General features: G+C 47.5%; 1 protein-coding gene across 7 annotated transcripts in view; it reads right to left on the bottom strand.

Annotated features, from left to right (window-relative positions):
• FMNL1 (formin like 1) overlaps window positions 1-20,180 on the bottom strand; it is a 105,427-nt gene that overhangs the window by 42,583 nt on the left and 42,664 nt on the right. For 4 of the 7 annotated variants that reach the window (XM_077917456.1, XM_077917452.1, XM_077917453.1 and 1 more), the window contains exons 3-6: window positions 14,796-14,879; window positions 13,448-13,521; window positions 8,306-8,389; window positions 4,707-4,844 (exon numbers count right to left, since the gene is read on the bottom strand). In XM_077917456.1, the coding sequence (XP_077773582.1) occupies window positions 4,707-4,844; window positions 8,306-8,389; window positions 13,448-13,521; window positions 14,796-14,879 (380 nt within the window). Of the gene's footprint in view, window positions 1-608; window positions 738-4,706; window positions 4,845-8,305; window positions 8,390-13,447; window positions 13,522-14,795; window positions 14,880-20,180 lie in introns of all 7 variants that reach the window. The other 3 variants (XM_077917451.1, XM_077917450.1, XM_077917455.1) reach the window with 2 other exon arrangements.

Here is a 20,180-nt window from a genome sequence, read left to right as displayed (position 1 = left end):
GCAATAATGATACTTGTGCCAAACGTGGTAGCAGTTGCTCTTCAGATCCTGAAGATCTGAGTTTCTCAGTCTCAAAGTTCCTAGACCTCAGTGTGGAAAATAAAGCCGAAACACACATTAAACCTTTAAGAAGCTGGCAGTGGCAATGTCTCAAGGGGGTTTCAGAGGCCTGACCTGGTCCCTCCCCTATCTCTGTTCCGCGCCCCCTTCCCACCGCTTCCGTACAACAGCTCCAATTCCCTGCACACAACAATGAAAACTAGAGCCAAAAGCAACAATAGCAGCAGCAGCAACAACAACAGCAAAGCAAACAGTGCCGGAACGTGGTTGTGCAACCGACAAAAATAAAAGCATGCAACTATCTGCAGGTGTTTACAAAATGCATTCCAGTTACAGAGCTTTTTTTTTTTTTTTTTTAATGGGATTTTACAAAATGGCCTCCCTGCTTCGAGGGCTCCTCAAGTTCGATATCTGAGACTGCCTGCCAAAATGAACACACAAGCTTAGGAGGGGGGGGGGGGGAGAACATGCCCTTGGCCTAGACGAGCCTATGGCCTCCGGCCGCATTCGCAGGGGACGTTTCTGGTTAGGTTTGGGGAGAGGCTCACCGGGGTGAGTAGGAGTTGAGAGGAGGCCTGGGCTTAGAGTCCTGCTCGCTCCCAGGGGCGCTGGAGGAGGGGATGCTTGGGTGGACTTGCTGAAAGAATGTTTGGATCTGCTGGTTCAAATGGCAACACCTGAAGGAGGTGGAAGATTGCAATCCTGCAGGACAGGAGGGAAAAATAGGACGCTTCAGGTGGACGCTTCCCCCCCACCCCCATTGCCACCCCCCCAACCTCAGGGGGGAAAGTGGCCCTCGTGGAACCACAGGGGAAGACTTCGCTGTGGCTGGAAAAACACCAACCTGTTTCAGCAAACATAGCAAGTAAACGTGGCTCGTCGCTGCCCACCTGCCCAACAGAGTATTGTTCCCTGTGTTGTGTTCCTAAAATGAAGTTTCCTAGGATCGGAGGCCCTGTCCGCACTAGGCATTGAAAACACTATTATACAGGGTGATTCATAATGAAGTACAGTCATACCTCAGGCTGAAGTAGCTTCGGGTTGAATGTTTTCGGGTTGCGCTCCACGGCGACCCAGAAGTAACGAAGCATGTTACTTCCGGGTTTTGCCGCTCGCGCATCCGCAGACGCTCAAAATGACGTCACGAGCATGCGTGGAAGCGGCAAATCGCGACCCGCACACACGCAGATGTGCAGATGCGGGTTGCATTCGCTTCAGGATGCGAACGGGGCTCCGGAACGGATCCCATTCACATCCAGAGGTACCACTGTAAGACAGTAACAGGCGACGACAAGGACCACAACTGCAAACTGTGAGGTAGATGTACTCATAAAGTTTGTGTTCCGCTACTGAGGCAAGCGACATAGGCAATAGCGCGTGTGTCACGTGGCTAGTCAGGCAAAATGGCTGTATCTGCAGTGGAGAAGGCGTTTTGTGTTCTTGAATTGAGCAAAACAGAATCTGCAACTGTTGTGCAATGGCGTTTTTGATCGCGATTCGGGGGGGGGGGGGACCTCCAAGCAGAAAATATATCTACGACTGGCATTTAAAAATTGAAACTACGGGCTGTTTGTACAAACTTAGAAGTCCTGGACGACCATGTGTATCGGAAGAAGTCGTTGATAGTGTTTGCACCACCATTCAACGAAGCCCAGGAAAATCAACGCATAGGGTGAGTCGCGTTTGGGCAGAAATGGACTGCCTGTTTGACATGTATGTGTGACAAAGGGTGCACACACAGAACATCTGTGACTGTTTCTAAAAAAAACTTTAAATATTCCCCTACAACTCTGTTACAGGAAACCTAAGATATATTACATTCTTTTTTTATAGTGCGTTGAAACTGTATACTTCATTATGAATAACCCTGTACAGTGGAATCTCGGTTTTTGAACGCAATCCATTCCGGAAGACCGTTCGACTTCCGAAACATTCAAAAACCAAAAACTGAAAGCAGAAGCCTCAATACAGTAGGGAAACTCAAAACAGAAGCTGCATGTTCAGCTTCCGGAAAGCGGAGCAGTTAGTTCTGGGTTTTCGGCATTCGGGAGCCGAAACGTACGACAACAGAGGCGTTCAAGAACCAGGGTTCCACTGTACTGGTTTAACCTTCATTGCTTCCCCCAAAGAATCCTGGGAAATGTAGTTGGATGAGGATGCTGCTGAGAGGTGTTAGGATGCCTCTCTATTGCCCGCCACAGAACTACAATTCATAGGCAGCGGTGCCTAGGGAACTCTGGGGAATGTAGTTCTGCGAGGGGAACAGGGGGTCTCTTAAAACACTCTCCGTACCCTTAACTAACCACAGCTCCCAGTATTCTGTGAAATTGTTGAAGTAGTCTAATGGGGCTTTAAATGTATGGCGCAGATTATGGCCAGAGAGTCTGACCTCAGGGGCCTTCTAACTCAATAGGCTGCCGATGTAGGGAATCTGTAGCAAGAGCTTTCCCGATAAATGGCCATAAGAACTTAAGAAGATCCTGCTGGATCAGGCCCATGGCCCATCTGGTCCAGCATCTTCTTCACGCGGCGGCTAATCAGATGCTTATCGGAAGCCCGCAAGCAAAACCTGAGCACAAGAGCACTCTCCTCTTCCGCTGTTTCCAGAAAGTGGTATTCGGGAGCCTACTTCCTCTGACTGTGTGGTGACAGAGCACATCCATTGTGGCTAGAAGCCACAGATATTCTCCACGCATTTGTCTTATCCTCTTTCAAAGCCGCCCAGCCTCCACTTCCTACAGGGCAGGAACTCTTTCCTCTGTGGGTTGTCAGGCAGCAAACAGGCCCAAGGATGGAAAATCTTTCCTTGTAGGGCAACCCCCTTAGGCCAGTCATTTCTGAGAGCCACCCAAACTAAGTTGCTTCACATTAAGGCCCTTAAACCACAGAAACAGACTTCTGTTACTCAGAAGGGCTGACTTTCCCTCAAGTCTATTTGCATTTCGTTGCTGCAGATAGCAAACGGAGCTCTGAGGCCTAAGGCCTCATCCCCTTCCGACCCCAGAGAAAAAGAGCAGCCATTTTGTTTTAATCTCTTTAGTGGAAGTAGAATAAAACGGCCTCTTCTTTTACCAACGCAGGGGGGAAACACTCAGGCACCCTCAGTGCACACCTAAGAAATACAACCGCTAGCGCAGAGATAGTAACTGATGCCTCAATTTATTATTTGCCTCTTTTTTCATTTTTTAAAAACACCGTGATGGCGGCAGGAGGCAGAGCAAGTCTTCCTTCCCGACACAGGGTTCAGTGGGCCCCTGCCTTTCTTGGCGTCCATCTTTTCAATCTTACAAGCTCAGACTACATGCAAAGCCGAGCGAGCCCCTCTTCCCCGCCTCCCTGCCCCTGAGGGTCCCTAGGCTGGGTACCTACCGTGAGCCGTTGTCCCAAGGGGAGCGTGCAAAAGAAGCACGGGGTTAGAACAAGGGGAAAGAGGAAAAGAGGAAAGGCAGAGACAGGAAAATGCAAGAGCAGGAAAACAAAACCAGAACCTGCTGTTTGTTAGGCCACAAAAACCATCCGAGGCTACTCATCAATAACCATCAAACTACTCGTAGGGTAGTTTGCTTCTAAGGTGGTAATAGGTTGGGGGAGCTTAGAAATTGGGTGGTCGGTTAACTTGCCTGATGGTTGTGGAAACTTTGTAGGATTGAGGGTTAATATTCTGGGCTCATTGAGGGGCTGTGGGTGGGTGTGTTTGTGCGTTTGCAGTCCCACAGCTTGGTCAGTTTATGACACTAAATTAAAACTCAGCCCCTGGCTGGTAATATATGGTGGGCATGAACATATGGTGTGTGGGGAGTGTCACCCATGCAAACCAGGGGTTTTTTCCCATGCGCAACTGTTTGCATGTTGAAGAGGCACATGGATTTTCAACATTGTGGAAACCTGCAACCTCATGCTCCAGGGTCTCTGTATAAGAACTCCTAAACTAGCCCAAACTATGGTGGAGGCGGGAACTGAAGCCCCAGTTGCAAGCTTTTCTTCATTTTTCTCCCTATTTCCTTATTTAACTGAAGGAAACTTCCGTTCCCCCACCACCACCACCCCAATTGAAGCAATTTGGATGCTAAATACCTCCAATATTTTTAGATGGAGATTTCCACATGTCAGTTGAACATCTGACTGAGAATATGGAAGTGCCCTCGAATAGGCAAGCCCCCTCTACCTTAGTCATCAGGCTTGCCTGAGGTACTCCTTCTTCAAAACTCAGTCCTTTCGTTTTGCCACATTTTGCCCAAGTCCATATTATAGTCTGAAGACCCATGGGGCTACAACCTTGCTGGAGCTAAGCAGCTCTAGGTCCGGTTAGGGAGAAAGGGGAGATATCAATTGAAGAAAATAAATGCAGAGCAGCCGATCTGCTGCTGCAATGAAAACAGCTCCCCCCACCCTTTCAACTTTTCATTTTGCAGACAACGCTCTCCAAAAAAGAAGCTTCACATTGGCAAAACGAGAGAGCGGTTTCCAACTTGGCGTTTGCTGGGTTGGTGAGCTTTCCTTTTTGAGATGTTTCACTTAAGGGTAGCTTCAAGTGAGGCGGGCAAGAGAATAAAGGCAAAAGTGCCTTTTCTCCTGGCGCCACGGTCTGTGTCCCAAGATACGAGGGAAGCAGTTCAAGAAGAGCTTGCCAGTGTCCGTTCTGTTACCTGACAGTCAGGTGCCTCGCTTTGGAGGAGCCCTGTGTAGGGGAGTTGCTGCTTCTGCTGAGGTCCTCCATAGATCTGTCCAGGGCCTTCCCCTTGTCCGACCCAGGGCTCCCATTGTCAGTGCTGTCCATATCATACCTGGAGCCACACATATAAAAACGGGTGTGCGTCAGCAGGTGGGCGGAAGGAGGTTTGCCAAGCTGGCGACACTGGAACTGAGGCGCCGAAGCAGGGCTGCCGCTAGGAGCACGTCTGCACTGCAAACTTAAATAGGTCAAGAACTATCCCATGTCTCTTGAACTCGGGTCTCTGGCTGTTGTTGGACTACAACTCCCATCCTCCCTAGCTAGCAGGACCAGTGGTCAGGGATGATGGGGGTTGTAGTCTAACAATAGCCGGAGACCCGCGTTTGAGAAGCACTGAGTTTTAAGCATTTAATTTCTACACTTCCCCCTCTCCCTTTTCCTGCAGGTTTCACAAATTCAAGGTGTTCAAACTCTTATCTTCCTATCCGACAGAGAGGAAGTGAAGTTGCTCTCCATGGTGCTGATGCAGTTCCATTATGACTATACAGTTGTACCTTGGTTCTCAAACTCTAAAAACCTGGAAGTGTTCCGGTTTTCGAATGCTTTCCAGAAGCCGAATGTCTGATACGACTGTCAGCTATTGTTTCCGGGGCGCCTGCACCAATCAGAAGCTGCGCCTTGGTTTTCAAACATTTTGAAAGTCAAACGGATTAAGTTTGGCCCTTTTGTTTTGCTATTTATTTTGTGTTTTTGCAGCTCTTTTTTTGTTTTGCTTTTGTGACCCAGTTCAGCTACTGATTGATTGATTGATTGATTGTGTGACTGCGGAAGTGGGCAAAAGCCCCCCCACAACTAAACAAAGACTATCGTCAGTGCAGGTAAGAGAAAAATAATAATTTTAATTTTTATCATCTACAATATTGTCTTACTTTATTTTATAGTACATTGATTATTGCTTTCATTTTATGGATCAATGGTCTCGTTAGATAGTAAAATTCATGTTAAATTGCTGTTTTAGGGGTTGTTTTTAAAAGTCTGGAACGGCTTGATCCGTTTTGCATTACTTTCTATGGGAAAGCGTGCCTTGGTTTTGGAACGGACTTCCAGAACGGATTGAGTTTGAGAGCCAAGGTACCACTGTAGTTAGCAATACTGGAAGCTGCCTTAAGCAGAGTCAGACCCATTGGCACATCTAGCCAAGTACCGTCCAAACTGCCTGTCAGTTGCCCTCTGGGGTTTCTGGCCCTATTATCTCCCAGCCTTACCCGGAGATGACGGGAACTGAACCTGCCTGCAAGAAAGATGCTTTGCCACAGAGCCTACGGCTCTCCCCCAAAGAGTATGGGATTTCTATTCAACTGCCTTCATGGACTTTGGCCGCTCTTAAAAATGGGAAGCTTTGCTAGTCACAGTTAAGCCACTTCCGAGCTAGGGAGGAGATGGGGTTGCAGGCTTCATGCCCCTCCCCACACTCGCGGGGGCTGGCTTCAGCCCCCGTGATACTAGGGAATCCTCGGACGCATCATACCCCGAGCCAGCCAATCGGCTGGCTCGGGGGGCGAGGCCTCGCCTTTCTTAGGTCTGGCGTGGCCGAGGGTCTCCAGGTTTTCCCTCCCCTCCCACCCGTTAGGCTAGGCTCTCTGACGTTGCTATGGACTTCGGTTGGTCGCCGTCAAGGGGCATGGTAGGAATTATTCCAATTGGCAGATTGGCACCAGCCACTTGGTTTTCGCCTACCTCGTAGCAAACCGTCACAACTCCACGGTATTGGCGATTAGGCATTGGTGGGGGTACAGTTATATTGTTATGCTTATGAAGGGGTGAGGAGGTAGTGCCATCGCCTTCCCCCAAATCAAAGGGTAGTCCGGTAAAGGATTCCGGGGGGGGGGTGGCCTTGTCCTAAGCCTATGGAGGTGTGGGCCCACGGCACGCCCACGCGCGGCGACCCCAGGGGGAGGTCCTAGTTGACGTACCTCAGCAGGACTCCCCCTACTGGTGGTTAACCCTCACCGGCCTTCAAGCATGCAGGCTGAAGCCAGTTAGTTGTTAGGACCAATGCCTAAGCCAATACCGCTCAATTCCTGTAATCCATAAAGTTGTAGCCTAATTTGACCCATTAACTCGAATCCTTGTGTCTCGTGTCTTTATTTCTGGGGGGAGGGGGGAACTCGCCACGCAACAGAGAAAACTTGGGAAATGTGCAGGTGGGGTTTGCTTGCTGTTCCTGCTAGCAGAAGCAGAGTTGATTATGCAAAAGAAGCAGGTATAAATGCTTAATTTGAGCAGAATGCTACCTCTCTGTGGAATAACCTATTTGCCAAGAAGAAGCGACTCAGGAAGGGAGTTCTTGTTAGACTGAGGGCTGTTTGTTAGTCCCTCATCCCGCTCGAGGACAGGAGAGCGTGAAGGAATTATTGACTGGGTTGAGTGAAATCTCTTCCAGTTCAGGAATGATTCCTCAATAAAGTTATCAACGAGTGAAGCGTAACTGGTGCTCTGACCAAAACTCAGGGGTTATTTCAAAGACACGGGCAAAGGAGAGAATAAGGAAGAAAACATGGGTTAGATTTCGCAGAACAGAGCCCCTTTCCCTTTAAGAGGACAGCTTAGCACCCAACGCCATATATAAAGTAAAGTTTAGAGCCAAAGAATTGTGAAAATTAGTTTGGCGAGGCCCTAGCGGAGTTTAAGACTTTTTCAAAAAGCACGCCTGTCTCGCTAAGCTATGTAGCAAACCACTTTGGTAACTGAGGGGAGTTTCAAATCAGTTTGCAATATGTCAAGGGGGTGTCTGCTGGCCCAAGGACAAAAACATAACCCCGATGAGTGCAACCTCCAGGTAGAAAAGCAGCAATTTCCATCCCAGCCTACACATGCCCTATTGGATAGGTGATAGGTGTTCTCTGCTGGACTGGGGCTCACAATAACAAGGCTAGAAGCTTCGCCTGGGATAGCAGCCCCACCCTCAATTCCCGATGATCAGATTGTGAGTAGCACCACTGATATAGTCAAAACAGCGCCACCCATGGACAAGAGGGAAGAATCAACAGCAGGGGTCAGCAAACTTTTTCAGCAGAGGGCAGGTCCACTGTCCCTCAGACCTTGGGGGGGGGACCGGACTATATTTGAGGGGGGGGTGTGAACAAATTCCTGTGCCCCACAAATAACCCAGAGATGCATTTTAAATAAAAGGACACATTCTACTCATGTAAAAACACGCTAATTCCTGGACCGTCCGTGGGCCAGATTGAGAAGGCGATTGGGCCGGATCTGGCCCCCAGGACTTAGTTTGCCAACCCATGATCAACAGGCTTGAGGGAACATTGGCGTTTGCAGAAATGTGAAGAAAAATAAATAGGGGGGTGGGTGGAAGGAGAACGCTCCTAAACATCCCAATGGGGTTTGGGCATGCTCATATATATAAATATGGGTTGATTTGTGGAGGCAGAGCGAGCCGGGTTTTCTGGGACAATGGAATTGTGGGAACAATCCACACTGCAATATTTTGTTGCAGGCCCCACTAGGATCCTGACTTAACCATCACTTCCCCACCAAGCTGTGGCAGCAACTTACGTGACAGAGCACTGGGCAAAGGCGAGGTAGTCCACCAACACATCAAGTCCTTTGTTTTCTTCGTTCAGGAATTCCTGGACCCAGCTAAAGGAGGGGGAGAGGAAGAACATGAAGAATTTTTCCCCTCTAGAATAAAACATGGGAAGAGTATCCTACTGCCCTTTCCCCAACATTTGAGATCTGCCTCATCTTTCTCCAGAATCCCTTGCTGGTATTTTCCCCTGCTTCTTTCTAGACAGAGATAGACGTCTCTGTCGTTTAAAACAACTGCTGATTAATATATTATTAATCCTTTTCCAGCCTGTTTCAATGTACTCAAGTGCTCTAGGCTCCTTCTCTCACTGATTCCCGCAATCCTTCAAATCATGCTATTAAGGTTGCAATTAAGGGAAGCTTTCTTTTGAGTAGAAACTGAATAGGGTTTGTATTATCGTCCCATTTTCCAGATGGGAACTTAGACTGAGAGTCAATTCAAACATTCAGGGGGGAAAAACATACTCTACAGTCATTCTGAGGCCATATCACTTTAAAACCAAGGTTTTCACATGTTTAACTGCTCCCTCATAACAAAAGCTCCCCATTTTTTCATGGGTTAACTAGTGGGTCAGTGAGAATGTTAATCTAGACACTTGAATCTCTCTCCCTTTCAGTGATCTGTGAGCCAGAAGAGCACCCAAACAATCTCACAATCATTTTGTGCTCTGTAGGGACTATATTACACCAGAGTATTCTGGGCATTGCAATTTGTTAAGGGTTGCTGGGAATGGTAACTCTGTGAGGAGCGAACTATAGCGCCCAGCATTCCCTGAGGGAAAGAACACACTTCAAATGTGCTTTAAAAGCAGAGTGTGCATGCAGTCTTAGCTATCTGCCTGTGGTGGGTAGGAAATGCCTCTATTTATTGTTTATACATACATGCATAATTTAATTTTATTTGTACGCTACCTTTCCACAGTTCAAAGTATGCTCAAGGTGGCTTACAACATGGGAAAAAATACATAACTGCAACGTAACAAAAGTAGGCTTGAGTAATAAACACCAAAATATGAAACCAAAGCAAACAATTTCCACATAAATGACAATTGTCTAAAATAAAGGTACACAAAACCAGCATCAAGAACAGTAACAACACCCCAACCCCAATTTATGACTATGTTTATCACGTTGAAGGGATGCGGGTGGTGTTGTGGGTTAAACCACAGAGCCTAGGACTTGCCGATCAGACTTGGCGGTTCAAACCCCGCGACGGGGTGAGCTCCCATTGCTCGGTCCCTGCTCCTGCCAACCTAGCAGTTCGAAAGTACGTCAAAGTGCAAGTAGATAAATAGGCAGGAAGGTAAACGGCGTTTCCGTGCGCTGCTCTGATTCGCCAGAAGTGGCATAGTCATGCTGGCCACATGACCCGGAAGCTGTACGCTGGCTCCCTCAGCCAGTAAAGCGAGATGAGCACCGCAACCCCAGAGTCGGCCACGACTGGACCTAATCGTCAGGTGTCCCTTTACTTTTACCTTATCACGTTGATAATGATAATGATGAGAATTTTATTATTTATACCCCGGCCATCTAGCTGGGTTTCCCTAGCCACTCTGGGTGGCTTACAACACATAAAAAAATGTTGTAATTGTGATTTTTTTTTTCATGTTGGGAGCCGCTTTGAGCATGGTTTGAACTATGAAAAGGTAGCATGCAAATAAAATTGTGTGTGTGTGTGTGTGTGTGAGAGAGAGAGAGAGAGAGAGAGAGAGAGAGAGAGAGAGAGAGAGAGACCATGCTGACTGGTATGCTTTTTCACCTTGTACTACTGTCTGGTATTTTTACAAGCACACGGGAAAGTGGCATTTTCTCCCCAGGACATTTTGCCACACAGGAGCACATTTAGATTGGTTACAAACATAACGTTTGGAGATTTGGGGATAAGTTCTATTAAGGGATTTCAAAAGCACCTCCATGCGAAAGTGAAAATGAAACAGATCCCCACAGAAAAATTGCACATGCAGCTAGAAAAGGCTGCGTTCAACATATAACATTTCTCCCTGGAGGTGTTCAAATGATTACTTAAAAACAAATCCACCCATATGAGCTTCAAATTACAGTCATACCTTGGATCCCGAACGCCTTGCAAGTTGAACGTTTTGGCTCCTGAACGCCACAAACCCAGAAGTGAGTGTTCCGGTTTGCGAACGTTCTTTGGAACCTGAACGTCTGACGCGGCTTCCGATTGGCTACAGGAGCTTCCTGCGGCCAATCGGAAGCTGCGGCTTGGTTTCTGAACGTTTTGGAAGTCGAACGGACTTCTGGAACGGATTCCAAGGTACCAATGTATATGTTGACAATGGTTTCATCAGCAAGTGTCCCCCATGTTAAAAACAACAGCAACGCAGTGACTGTAACCAATCGTAAGTCAGTGGCTGATGAAGGAATTTCAACGCAGATCTTCCAGGGTTAGGAATTTTCACATGGGCTGCTAGGAATACCCAACAAGAGACTAGTATTTGTCATTTGTAAATGGTCTCAACGTGGGACAGAAAACAAAAGAGTTATTTTAAAATCATGACGTACATACTGGCCAATGTAGGTAGCGCCTGAATATTACTGACATGCAACAAATGCAAAAAATAAATAGATGAATGCAACCATTAGACATGGAAACAGCCTGGCAGCCTTTTCACAGGGCTGCAGTGCATCTACTGGCGCTCCTTCCTAATATACAATTTGCTCCTTTGTACTCCATCAGGCCCAATAATACATTTTGTCACAAAACGCTGACACGACTTGTGCATGCTGGCTCCCACTGTTCCCTTTTATTTTCTGACTGCTTGGCAGGCAATCAATCCAGAGAGATAAATGCTTCCCCATCTAAGCTGTTAATTAGCCAGCATACATCACTGTCGTTAATGGTGTCGGCTGCTGCCTCCGACAAGCTGGGGTCACCTTCTCTGCAGAGGGCCTTAGACCTTGGCCGCTACCCCCCAGGTTGTTTGCGTAGTTCGTGTTAAAGGGGGTGCTGGACTGGGGGAGAGGGGTCGCATAGCTCAGTTACCAACAAAGGAGGCAGGGCCGTTAAACAACCTAAGCCGCTCCGACATTTACGTTCACATGAACAACTAAACGTTTAGCATCTCATTAACAAACGCTTAATGTGCTTCCAATTCCAGAGCTGCTCAAGGGGACCGCGGCTGCGTACAAATTGTACCTTTATAGCACATCCAAGCACTTTCTCACCCTCAAAGAATTCTGGGTGTTGTAGTTTACCCAGAAGGTAGGTATCGGGGTGTTGTTCGCTGGTAAAGTAAAAGGATCCCTGACCATTAGGTCCAGTCGTGGTCGACTCTGGGGTTGCGGCACTCATCTCACTTTATTGGCCGAGGGAGCCGGCGTACAGCTTCCGGGTCATGTGGCCAGCAGGATTAAGCCGCTTCTGGCGAACCAGAGCAGCGCACGGAAACGCCGTTTACCTTCCTGCCAGAGCAGTACCTATTTATCTACTTGCACTTTGACGTGCTTTCGAACTGCTAGGTTGGCAGGAGCAGGGACCGAGCAACGGGAGCTCACCCCGTCGCTGGGATTCGAACCGCCGACCTTCTGATCTGCAAGTCCTAGGCTCTGTGGTTTAACCCACAGCATACAAAAACCTTAAACCTGACCTGGTAATTCTTCCCTCTCTTTGGTTGTAAGGGCTCATAGACCCTGAGAGTCATCTAGTCCAACCCCCTGCAGTTCAGGAATCCTGCCCACAGCTGTCCCTGAGTCAGCTTGAACCAACCAACCAACCAACCTTTGTGTTGTGTTGCGCATTGCCTTTATTGAGCTAGTAGAAGAAGAGGAGGAGGAGTTTGGATTTGATATCCCGCTTTATCACTACCCTAAGGAGTCTCAAAGATGCTAACAATCTCCTTTCCCTTCCTCCCCGACAACAGACACTCTGTGAGGTGAGTGGGGCTGAGAGACTTCAGAGAAGTGGGACTAGCCAAGGTCACCCAGCAGCTGCATGTGGAGGAGCGGGGAAGCGAACCTGGTTCACCAGATTACGAGTCCACCGCTCTTAACCACTACAGCAAGGCAGGCTAGAAGCTGGATTGAATCAAGAATAATGATATAAAGGAAAGGCAGGTTCCAAATGTGGGGGCTCCCAGGCATGCCCTGGGACATTCCAGCTGTCCCTCCGACCTCTTGAACAAAGCAGCACCTGCCGAATGGGGGATTATCTGCAGCTGCATCCGACACACTGTGAGGGTACACATGCAGTCAGCAGGAAAGAGAAGGGAAGCTGCCCCTGGACTTATCAGAAGTGCTTTTGATCCCGGCCCACATGCACCTCCGCTTTGGCACAGAAAATCAAGACTATAAAATCCTTGCTTCGAAACGCCTAGAGTTATACATACACCCTGAATAACACAGATCCAGAATGTCTTACCCTGCACATCTCAATCTGATCAACAAAAACTCGTGGATTCAGTGTTGCGGGCCCAACTCTGCAGAACTCTTTCCCACTAGAAGTCAGACAGCAGGCGGCATCCCGGCTGAGTTCCAGACACTTGGTTAAAACTGTTTTATTTTAGGAGGCATCACAAATTCTTCTTTGGTTTACGTTCCTGATTTGAAATTTCTAAGCTTTTAAATTTATTAGGTTTATCTGATGCCTTATTTTGGTATGTACTGCATACAGTGGTGCCTCGCAAGACGAAATTAATCCGTTCCGCGAGTCTCTTCGTCTTGCGGTTTTTTCGTCTTGCGAAGCACGGCTATTAGCGGCTTAGCGGCTTTTAGCGGCTTAGCGGCTATTAACAGCTTAGCGGCTATTAACGGCTATTAATGGCTTAGCGGCTTAGCGGCTTTAAGAAAAAGGAAACAAACTCGCAAGAACTCGCAAGACGTTTCGTCTTGCGAAGCAAGCCCATAGGGAAATTCGTCTTGTGGAACGACTCAAAAAACGGAAAACCCTTTCGTCTAGCGAGTTTATCGTCTTGCGAGGCATTCGTCTTGCGGGGCACCACTGTATATTTTTTTATCATGGTAAGCCACTTTGAGACCTCGACGGTAAAAAGCAAGGGCATAAATTTCAAAAGCAACAAAACAAATAAATGGTGCGATTGCGCACAGCTAGGGTTTGCACGAACAAAAGCGTTGGTCGTGGGTACTAACCCTATGTAGTTTGTCCTCAAAGATATCTCCAGCTCCCGAAGAATCTGGGTGGACTCTTGAGCCCGTCTCTTAAACTGGGTGAACAAAGCAAAATGAAAAACAGGTTAACGGGCAGCCGTACCAGCGTCGTGGATTACCAATGTTTCTACTTGCATCGTGCAGCCAATTCATAAATTGCTTTTTAAAAAATAAATAAATAAACAGGTTTCAAAAATACCCAAGCTTAAGTGAGAAATGCACATGCGCAGCACAAGAAATTCTGAATGGCAGGTGTGCATTGAAGCAGTCAGGTTTCCTCAAAATAAAGCAGGGATGTCCCATCTTCTCCTCCTGCCATCAAGGGCTGAATTTCTTCAGAAATTGCATGGCAGTAGTGTGGTGGATACACCCCACAGCTCCATCCAGCCATTCCCTTTCTCACACGCCACCCATTAATACAGAGATCCATCTATCCTCTGCTTTTCCCTATCTCTTGCCCTCCTTTTCTCTCCTGCTGCCATGGATTTGCCGCTAAATTCCTTCCCTCCCCCACTGCTCTCTACATCCAGCTGCCACTCAAGAGAGAGGCTGGGAGGCAGGAGGGAGCAGAGAGATGCTCAGAGGCCTGGCTGCAGAAGTCTATCTGCCCTGCTCCATGGTTCGGCCTCCAAGCTCACGCATGCTCCCATCCGCTGGTCAATCTCGCTCTTCTCCCAAGTCCCGTCCACCTTTAAAGCAGCATCGTACCACTTTAAAACAGCCATGGCTCCCTCTTCAAAGAACCCCACGAGCTTGCAGTTTGTTAAGGGTGTTCAAGAGACCCTTACTCCCCTCTCCCAGAGCTACAATTCTTGGAGTGCTTTAACAACCAAATCCTCTTCCTAAGGAGCTCTGGAAATTATACATTGGCTCGCAGTACATTTCCGAGCACAATGCAAAGTGTTGGTGCTGACCTTTAAAACCCTAAATGGCCTCGGCCCAGTAAACCTGAAGGAGCGTCTCCACCTCCATTGTTCTGCCCGGACACTGAGGTCCAGTGCCAAGGGCCTTCTGGCGGTTCCCTCACTGCAAGAAGCCAAGTTACAGGGAACCAGGCAGAGGGCCTTGTCGGTAGTGGCACCCGCCCTGTGGAACACCATCCCACCAGATGTCAAAGAGAAAAACAACTACCAGACTTTTAGAAGACATCTGAAGGCAGCCCTGTTTAGAGAAGCTTTTAATGTTTAATAGACTATTGTATTTTAATATTGTGGCTGGGGAAACCCAGCCAGATGGGCTATTATAGCTCTGGGTAGGAGGACAAGCTGGAAAGGAAATCAGGGGACAGCATAGAATACGATTACGGTTGCATCGTCCAGTTTGAAGTCACCTTTCCGCTGAATGCACCCGTGTCCAGATAGCTCTTCAGTTTCTGGATGTAGGCAGAAGGTGGGTTCTTGACCTGAAACCTTTCCTGCGGAAAAAGACACAAAAAGAAGAAGAAGAAAGGCTTTATCGAATTGCAGGTGGGCATTTTAGAGCTGCCTCTAAAGGCACAAACATACTATGAGAACACGAACGAGGGACTAATTCACATGGCAGATATTTGGGCCAGCAGGCTAGACAACACCCAACACCAGGTGTCTCCCTGCAGAGATACTGCAGCGGTTTCTGGGCCCAAACATCAGCATACAGTGGTACCTCGGGTTACAGACGCTTCAGGTTACAGGCTCCGCTAACCCAGAAATAGTATCTCAAGTTAAGAACTTTGCTTCAGGATGAAAACAGAAATCGTGCTCCGGCGGCCCGACAGCAGCAGGAGGCCCCATTAGCTAAAGTGGTGCTTCAGGTTAAGAACAGTTTCAGGTTAAGAACGGACATCCAGAACGAATTAAGTTCTTAACCTGAGGTACCACTGTACTGCAGTTGCTAGGCAAACATAGGTAAGAGGTAAAGGACCCCTGGACGGTTAAGTCCAGTCAAAGGTGACTATGGGGTTGTGGCGCTCATCTCACTTTCAGGCCGGGGGAGCCAGTGTTTGTCCACAGACAGCTTTCCAGGTCATGTGGCCAGAAGGACTAAACCGCTTCTGGTGCAACGGGACACCGTGACGGAAACCAGAGCACATGGAAACGGCATTTACCTTCCCACCACAGTGGTACCTATTTATCTAGTTGCACTGGCGTGCTTTCGAACTGCTAGGTTGGCAGGAGCTAGGACAGAGCAACGGGAGCTCACCCTGTTGCGGGGATTCGAACCGCCGACCTTCTGATCGGCAAGCCCAAGAGGCTCAGTGGTTTAAACCACAGCGCCACCCATGTCCCTGCGAAACGACGTACAACTCTACACACACCATCTCCCCACAACCTGGTAAAAGCTTCTAGTTCTGTGCAGAAAGCCGCTAGCAGCTCTTCCTCCCGCGACAATTGTGTTGCACCACCATCCTTGTGACATAGTGTGTTGCACAAGAAGGACTGTGTATGTACTGTGACTATCAGCTGATCTCCTCACCTTGTTTATTCCCTAAAGCATTGAGTTAAGCAATGCTGTGTTTTGTTTTTTTCTAAGTTTTAGAACAGGGCTAAACTTTTTAACCCCACTCTAAGCCCCACAAAGTCCCACAAACATGAGAGACTTAGGGCTCATCCCCACTTCCACATGTCACGCACGTAGAAAGCACGAGTCCACTTGCCATTGCCCTAGTGCTTTGCTCTGGAAAACTCCTTCCCTAGCGCTAAATCGGAACAAACGGAAATCCACTCACTGAAAACTCGATTGCTGTTTGTTCCGATTCAGCACTAAAGAACAGGTCTTCATGGGGCAGGGGGTGGAAGCAGAAGGAAGTATGGATGAGCCATACTGTCAACTCTATGTGAGAAGTATACCAACTCAGGTTCTCATGCAGAGGCTTTATTCTGAAACAGTCCCCATGTGTGTGAGGGGGATTAAAAATAAAATTTGGAGAGGCAACCCATCATGTCCAAGCGATTCCTTCAAATGCCCCCACCCACAACTCAAAGCACAAACTTTAAAGCACCAAGCTTAATTGCGTTTCGACTTCTGCTCAAGACTCATTTTTCTTGTCACAACATTAGCTGATTTCAATCCCTAGCTTTTCGTGAAATGTTCTGTTAATTTTCTACTGTGGTGATTTTCTAATGGTGATTTTTGAATAATCATTGCTTTTAATATATGTGGTTTTAATATATTTGGTAAACTGCCCTGGAATGTGGGCAGTATGTAAATCTTTTAAAGTGAATACATAGTTTATTTTTTTTTAAAAAATCTGAAACTATAAATACCCATCATTCCATGTTTCTATTACAACAGAGTAACGTAGTCTCTTAGATACAAATTCTGACTGCTATTCCCAACAAATCGCTCTCGGATAAATCTGCCAGTTAACCAGGAAGCTGCCAACCTGGACAGTTGTTGCTGTTTTTGTTAAGATAACAAATATTATTTTAGTAATTGTTTTAGTATTACTATTTTAGGACCAGTTGCCAGAAGCATTTTTTTTTAATGAAGCAACTTTTTTGGGGATTCTCCAAACCAAATAATCCATGAGGCTCTGTATAAATTTGTTTTGTACATTCTGGCTTGTGAAATTTCAAACAGATTTTGGGGCAGGAAGACAGGTGGAGAAGAGCTATTCCACACGTGTAGCTAATAAGGCGACAGCAGCCATTTTAAGCAGCCTGGAGCTTGCTTGCCCCTGGAAATAGTAACTGAACGTAGAACGGCAGTTGGATTAAACTGATTAAAGATGGATGCCAGTTTCTTCCCCGACAGCTTTGAAACTCTGAGGCCGTGAAGGGTTTAGCCACATGGTAGTACTCCTGAGCCGTTTCTGCTCATTTCAATAGGGTTTGTGCAGGAGAACATCCTAGCAGGTTGTGCCTGTGGATCTGATCTGTGTGCTTCCCTCCGCATTGACTTTTATACTACGTTGTGCCTGTGGATCTGATCTGTGTGCTTCCCTCCGCATTGACTTTTATACTAGGTTGTGCCTGTGGATCTGATCTGTGTGCTTCCCTCCGCATTGACTTTTATACTACGTTGTGCCTGTGGATCTGATCTGTGTGCTTCCCTCCGCATTGACTTTTATACTAGGTTGTGTCTGTGGATCTGATCTGTGTGCTTCCCTCCGCATTGACTTTTATACTAGGTTGTGCCTGCGGATCTGATCTGTGTGCTTCCCTCCGCATTGACTTTTATACTAGATTGTGCCTGCGGATCTGATCTGTGTGCTTCCCTCCGCATTGACTTTTATACTAGGTTGTGCCTGCGGATCTGATCTGTGTGCTTCCCTCCGCATTGACTTTTATACTAGGTTGTGTCTGCGGATCTGATCTGTGTGCTTCCCTCCGCATTGACTTTTATACTAGGTTGTGTCTGTGGATCTGATCTGTGTGCTTCCCTCCGCATTGACTTTTATAGTAGCTCGTGCCTGCGGATCTGATCTGTGTGCTTCCCTCCGTATTGACTTTTATACTAGATTGTGCCTGCGGATCTGATCTGTGTGCTTCCCTCCGCATTGACTTTTATACTAGGTTGTGCCTGCGGATCTGATCTGTGTGCTTCCCTCCGCATTGACTTTTATAGTAGGTTGTGCCTGTGGAGCTGATCTGTGTGCTTAATAATAATAATAATTCCTCTGTATTGACTTTTATAGTGGCTTGTGTCTGCCGATCTGATCTGCGTGCTTCCATCCGCATTGACTTTTATAGCACCTGAGGCAGCTTAAGCTAACCTTGCCATATGGTAGGGCCCCTTCTCTGTTTTCTGCCTTCCTCAGGCACTCCCCATTTCCTACCACCGGCCCCTCGCGCTCCCTTCCCCTCGTTTCTCCACAGCCGCACTCACACATACAGTTGCACACTTTTTTCTTAGCAAATAAAACAGCCGCGAGGAGGAAACTGGTCGTTTCCCCACACTCCCTGCCACATCCTACGCGATTCCGGAGAGACCAACTCTTTCCCTCCTCACCCATCACTCAACGGCACATGCTGCGAATCACAATGTGCAGCGGTCGGCCCCAAGGGTGACACAGGGCCTTGTGACCCCTTTTCGCTCGAGCGCCAAGCAGCGAGTTGAGGACAGGGCTGCCTTCTCCTTCCGCGCTGCCCACTCACTCAGCAAACACCTTGAGATTGCCAGGAGTTTCTATTTCAGATGCCACATCCCCTGTGGCAGAGCTGTCTTCGCAGATCTGCGAAGGGCTGAATCCCACACAGACATCTGCACATCTCACATGAGTCACTCATCTCCCCTTTTTTCCCTGTCTTCTCAGCATCATTCACAAGCCTGTTCCTTTATTAACCGAGAAATATATAGCTTCACAGCATGAACGGGTGCCATATTTTCTCTCTCTGCCAGCAGCTCCTGCTGAAAAGTGACCCTGCCTTTAAACAACTTGTTCCTGGATCTTTAGAAAAAGGAGAGGATAACTCTTAGGCTGGAGATAGAATATTTTTTGGGGGGGGGTGCACATCTCTCCAGAGAAGGGGTCAGCAACCTTTTTCAGCCGTGGGCCGATCCACTGTCCCTCAGACTTTGTGGTGGGCCGGACTGTATTTTTTGGGGGGTGTGTGTGAATGAATTCCTATGCCCCACAAATAACCCAGAGATGCATTTTAAATACAGTGGTACCTCAAGTTACATACGCTTCAGGTTACAGACTCCGCTAACCCAGAAATAGTGCTTCAGGCTAACCCAGAAATAGTGCTTCAGGTTAAGAACTTTACCTCAGGATGAGAACAGAAATCGTGCTCCAGCGGCGCGGCAGCAGCAGGAGGCCCCATTAGCTAAAGTGGTGCTTCAGGTTAAGAACAGTTTCAAGGTTAAGTACGGACCTCTGGAACGAATTAAGTACTTAACCCGATGTACCACTGTGAAAGGACACATTCTACTCATGTAAAAACACGCTGATTCCCAGACCATCCGCAGGCCAGATTGAGAAGGCGATTGGGCCGCATCCGGCCCCCGGGCCTTAGGTTGCCTACCCCTGGCCCAGAGAGACAAAGGCAGTTTGATAGAAGGGATCACTCCTTGCGGTGCAGATACCCCCACTTCTGTCCGTGGCCAAACAGCTCTGGCAGGTTTTTGTATGGTTCCCAAAACCTACAAAGCCCATTTGACCAAAGGCAATGTTGGAAGAAAATAAATGTGTGTGCGCTTTGCGGAGAACTGGCCCCTCTCTCAAAACACATCCCCTCTCCCTATAACCTTATGGGACTTGTAACTTTTGCTCTTGTATAAAAATATGTGGAGTTTAGCACCAGCTGAAAAAAATAGCCCATAAATTACATGTTGCCAAAAGGCTCGGCAGACCCCAAAAAATTATCTGCTGTTTGGATTATTATCATATATATAACAAATGCATACACACAAGACTCCCTTCTCCAGAGCATAATGTGAAATTTGGCTTTCCTAATGAGTTTAAGTACAGTGGTACCTCGGTTTTCGAACGTAATCCATTCTAGAAGACCGTTCAACTTCAGAAACGTTCGAAAACCGAGGTGCAAAGGGCGGCCTGCAAATTCAAGAGAGAAAACTGAAGAAGAAAACACTCAGTGGAAGCCGTTCGACTTCCGAGGCGCGTTCAAAAACAGAAGCATTTATGTCCGGGTTTTCAGCGTTCGAAAACAAACGTTTGACTTCTGAGATGTTTGAAAACCGAGGTACCAATGTACTCTACTTACCAAATTTAAATCTCTGCCAGATATATAAAGGTAAAGGGACCCCTGACCATTAGGTCCAGTCGTGGCCAACT

This window comes from Podarcis muralis, chromosome 13, assembly GCF_964188315.1.
Source record: "Podarcis muralis chromosome 13, rPodMur119.hap1.1, whole genome shotgun sequence".
Classification (NCBI taxonomy): domain Eukaryota; kingdom Metazoa; phylum Chordata; class Lepidosauria; order Squamata; family Lacertidae; genus Podarcis; species Podarcis muralis.
This window is presented reverse-complemented; position numbering and strand designations above follow the sequence as displayed.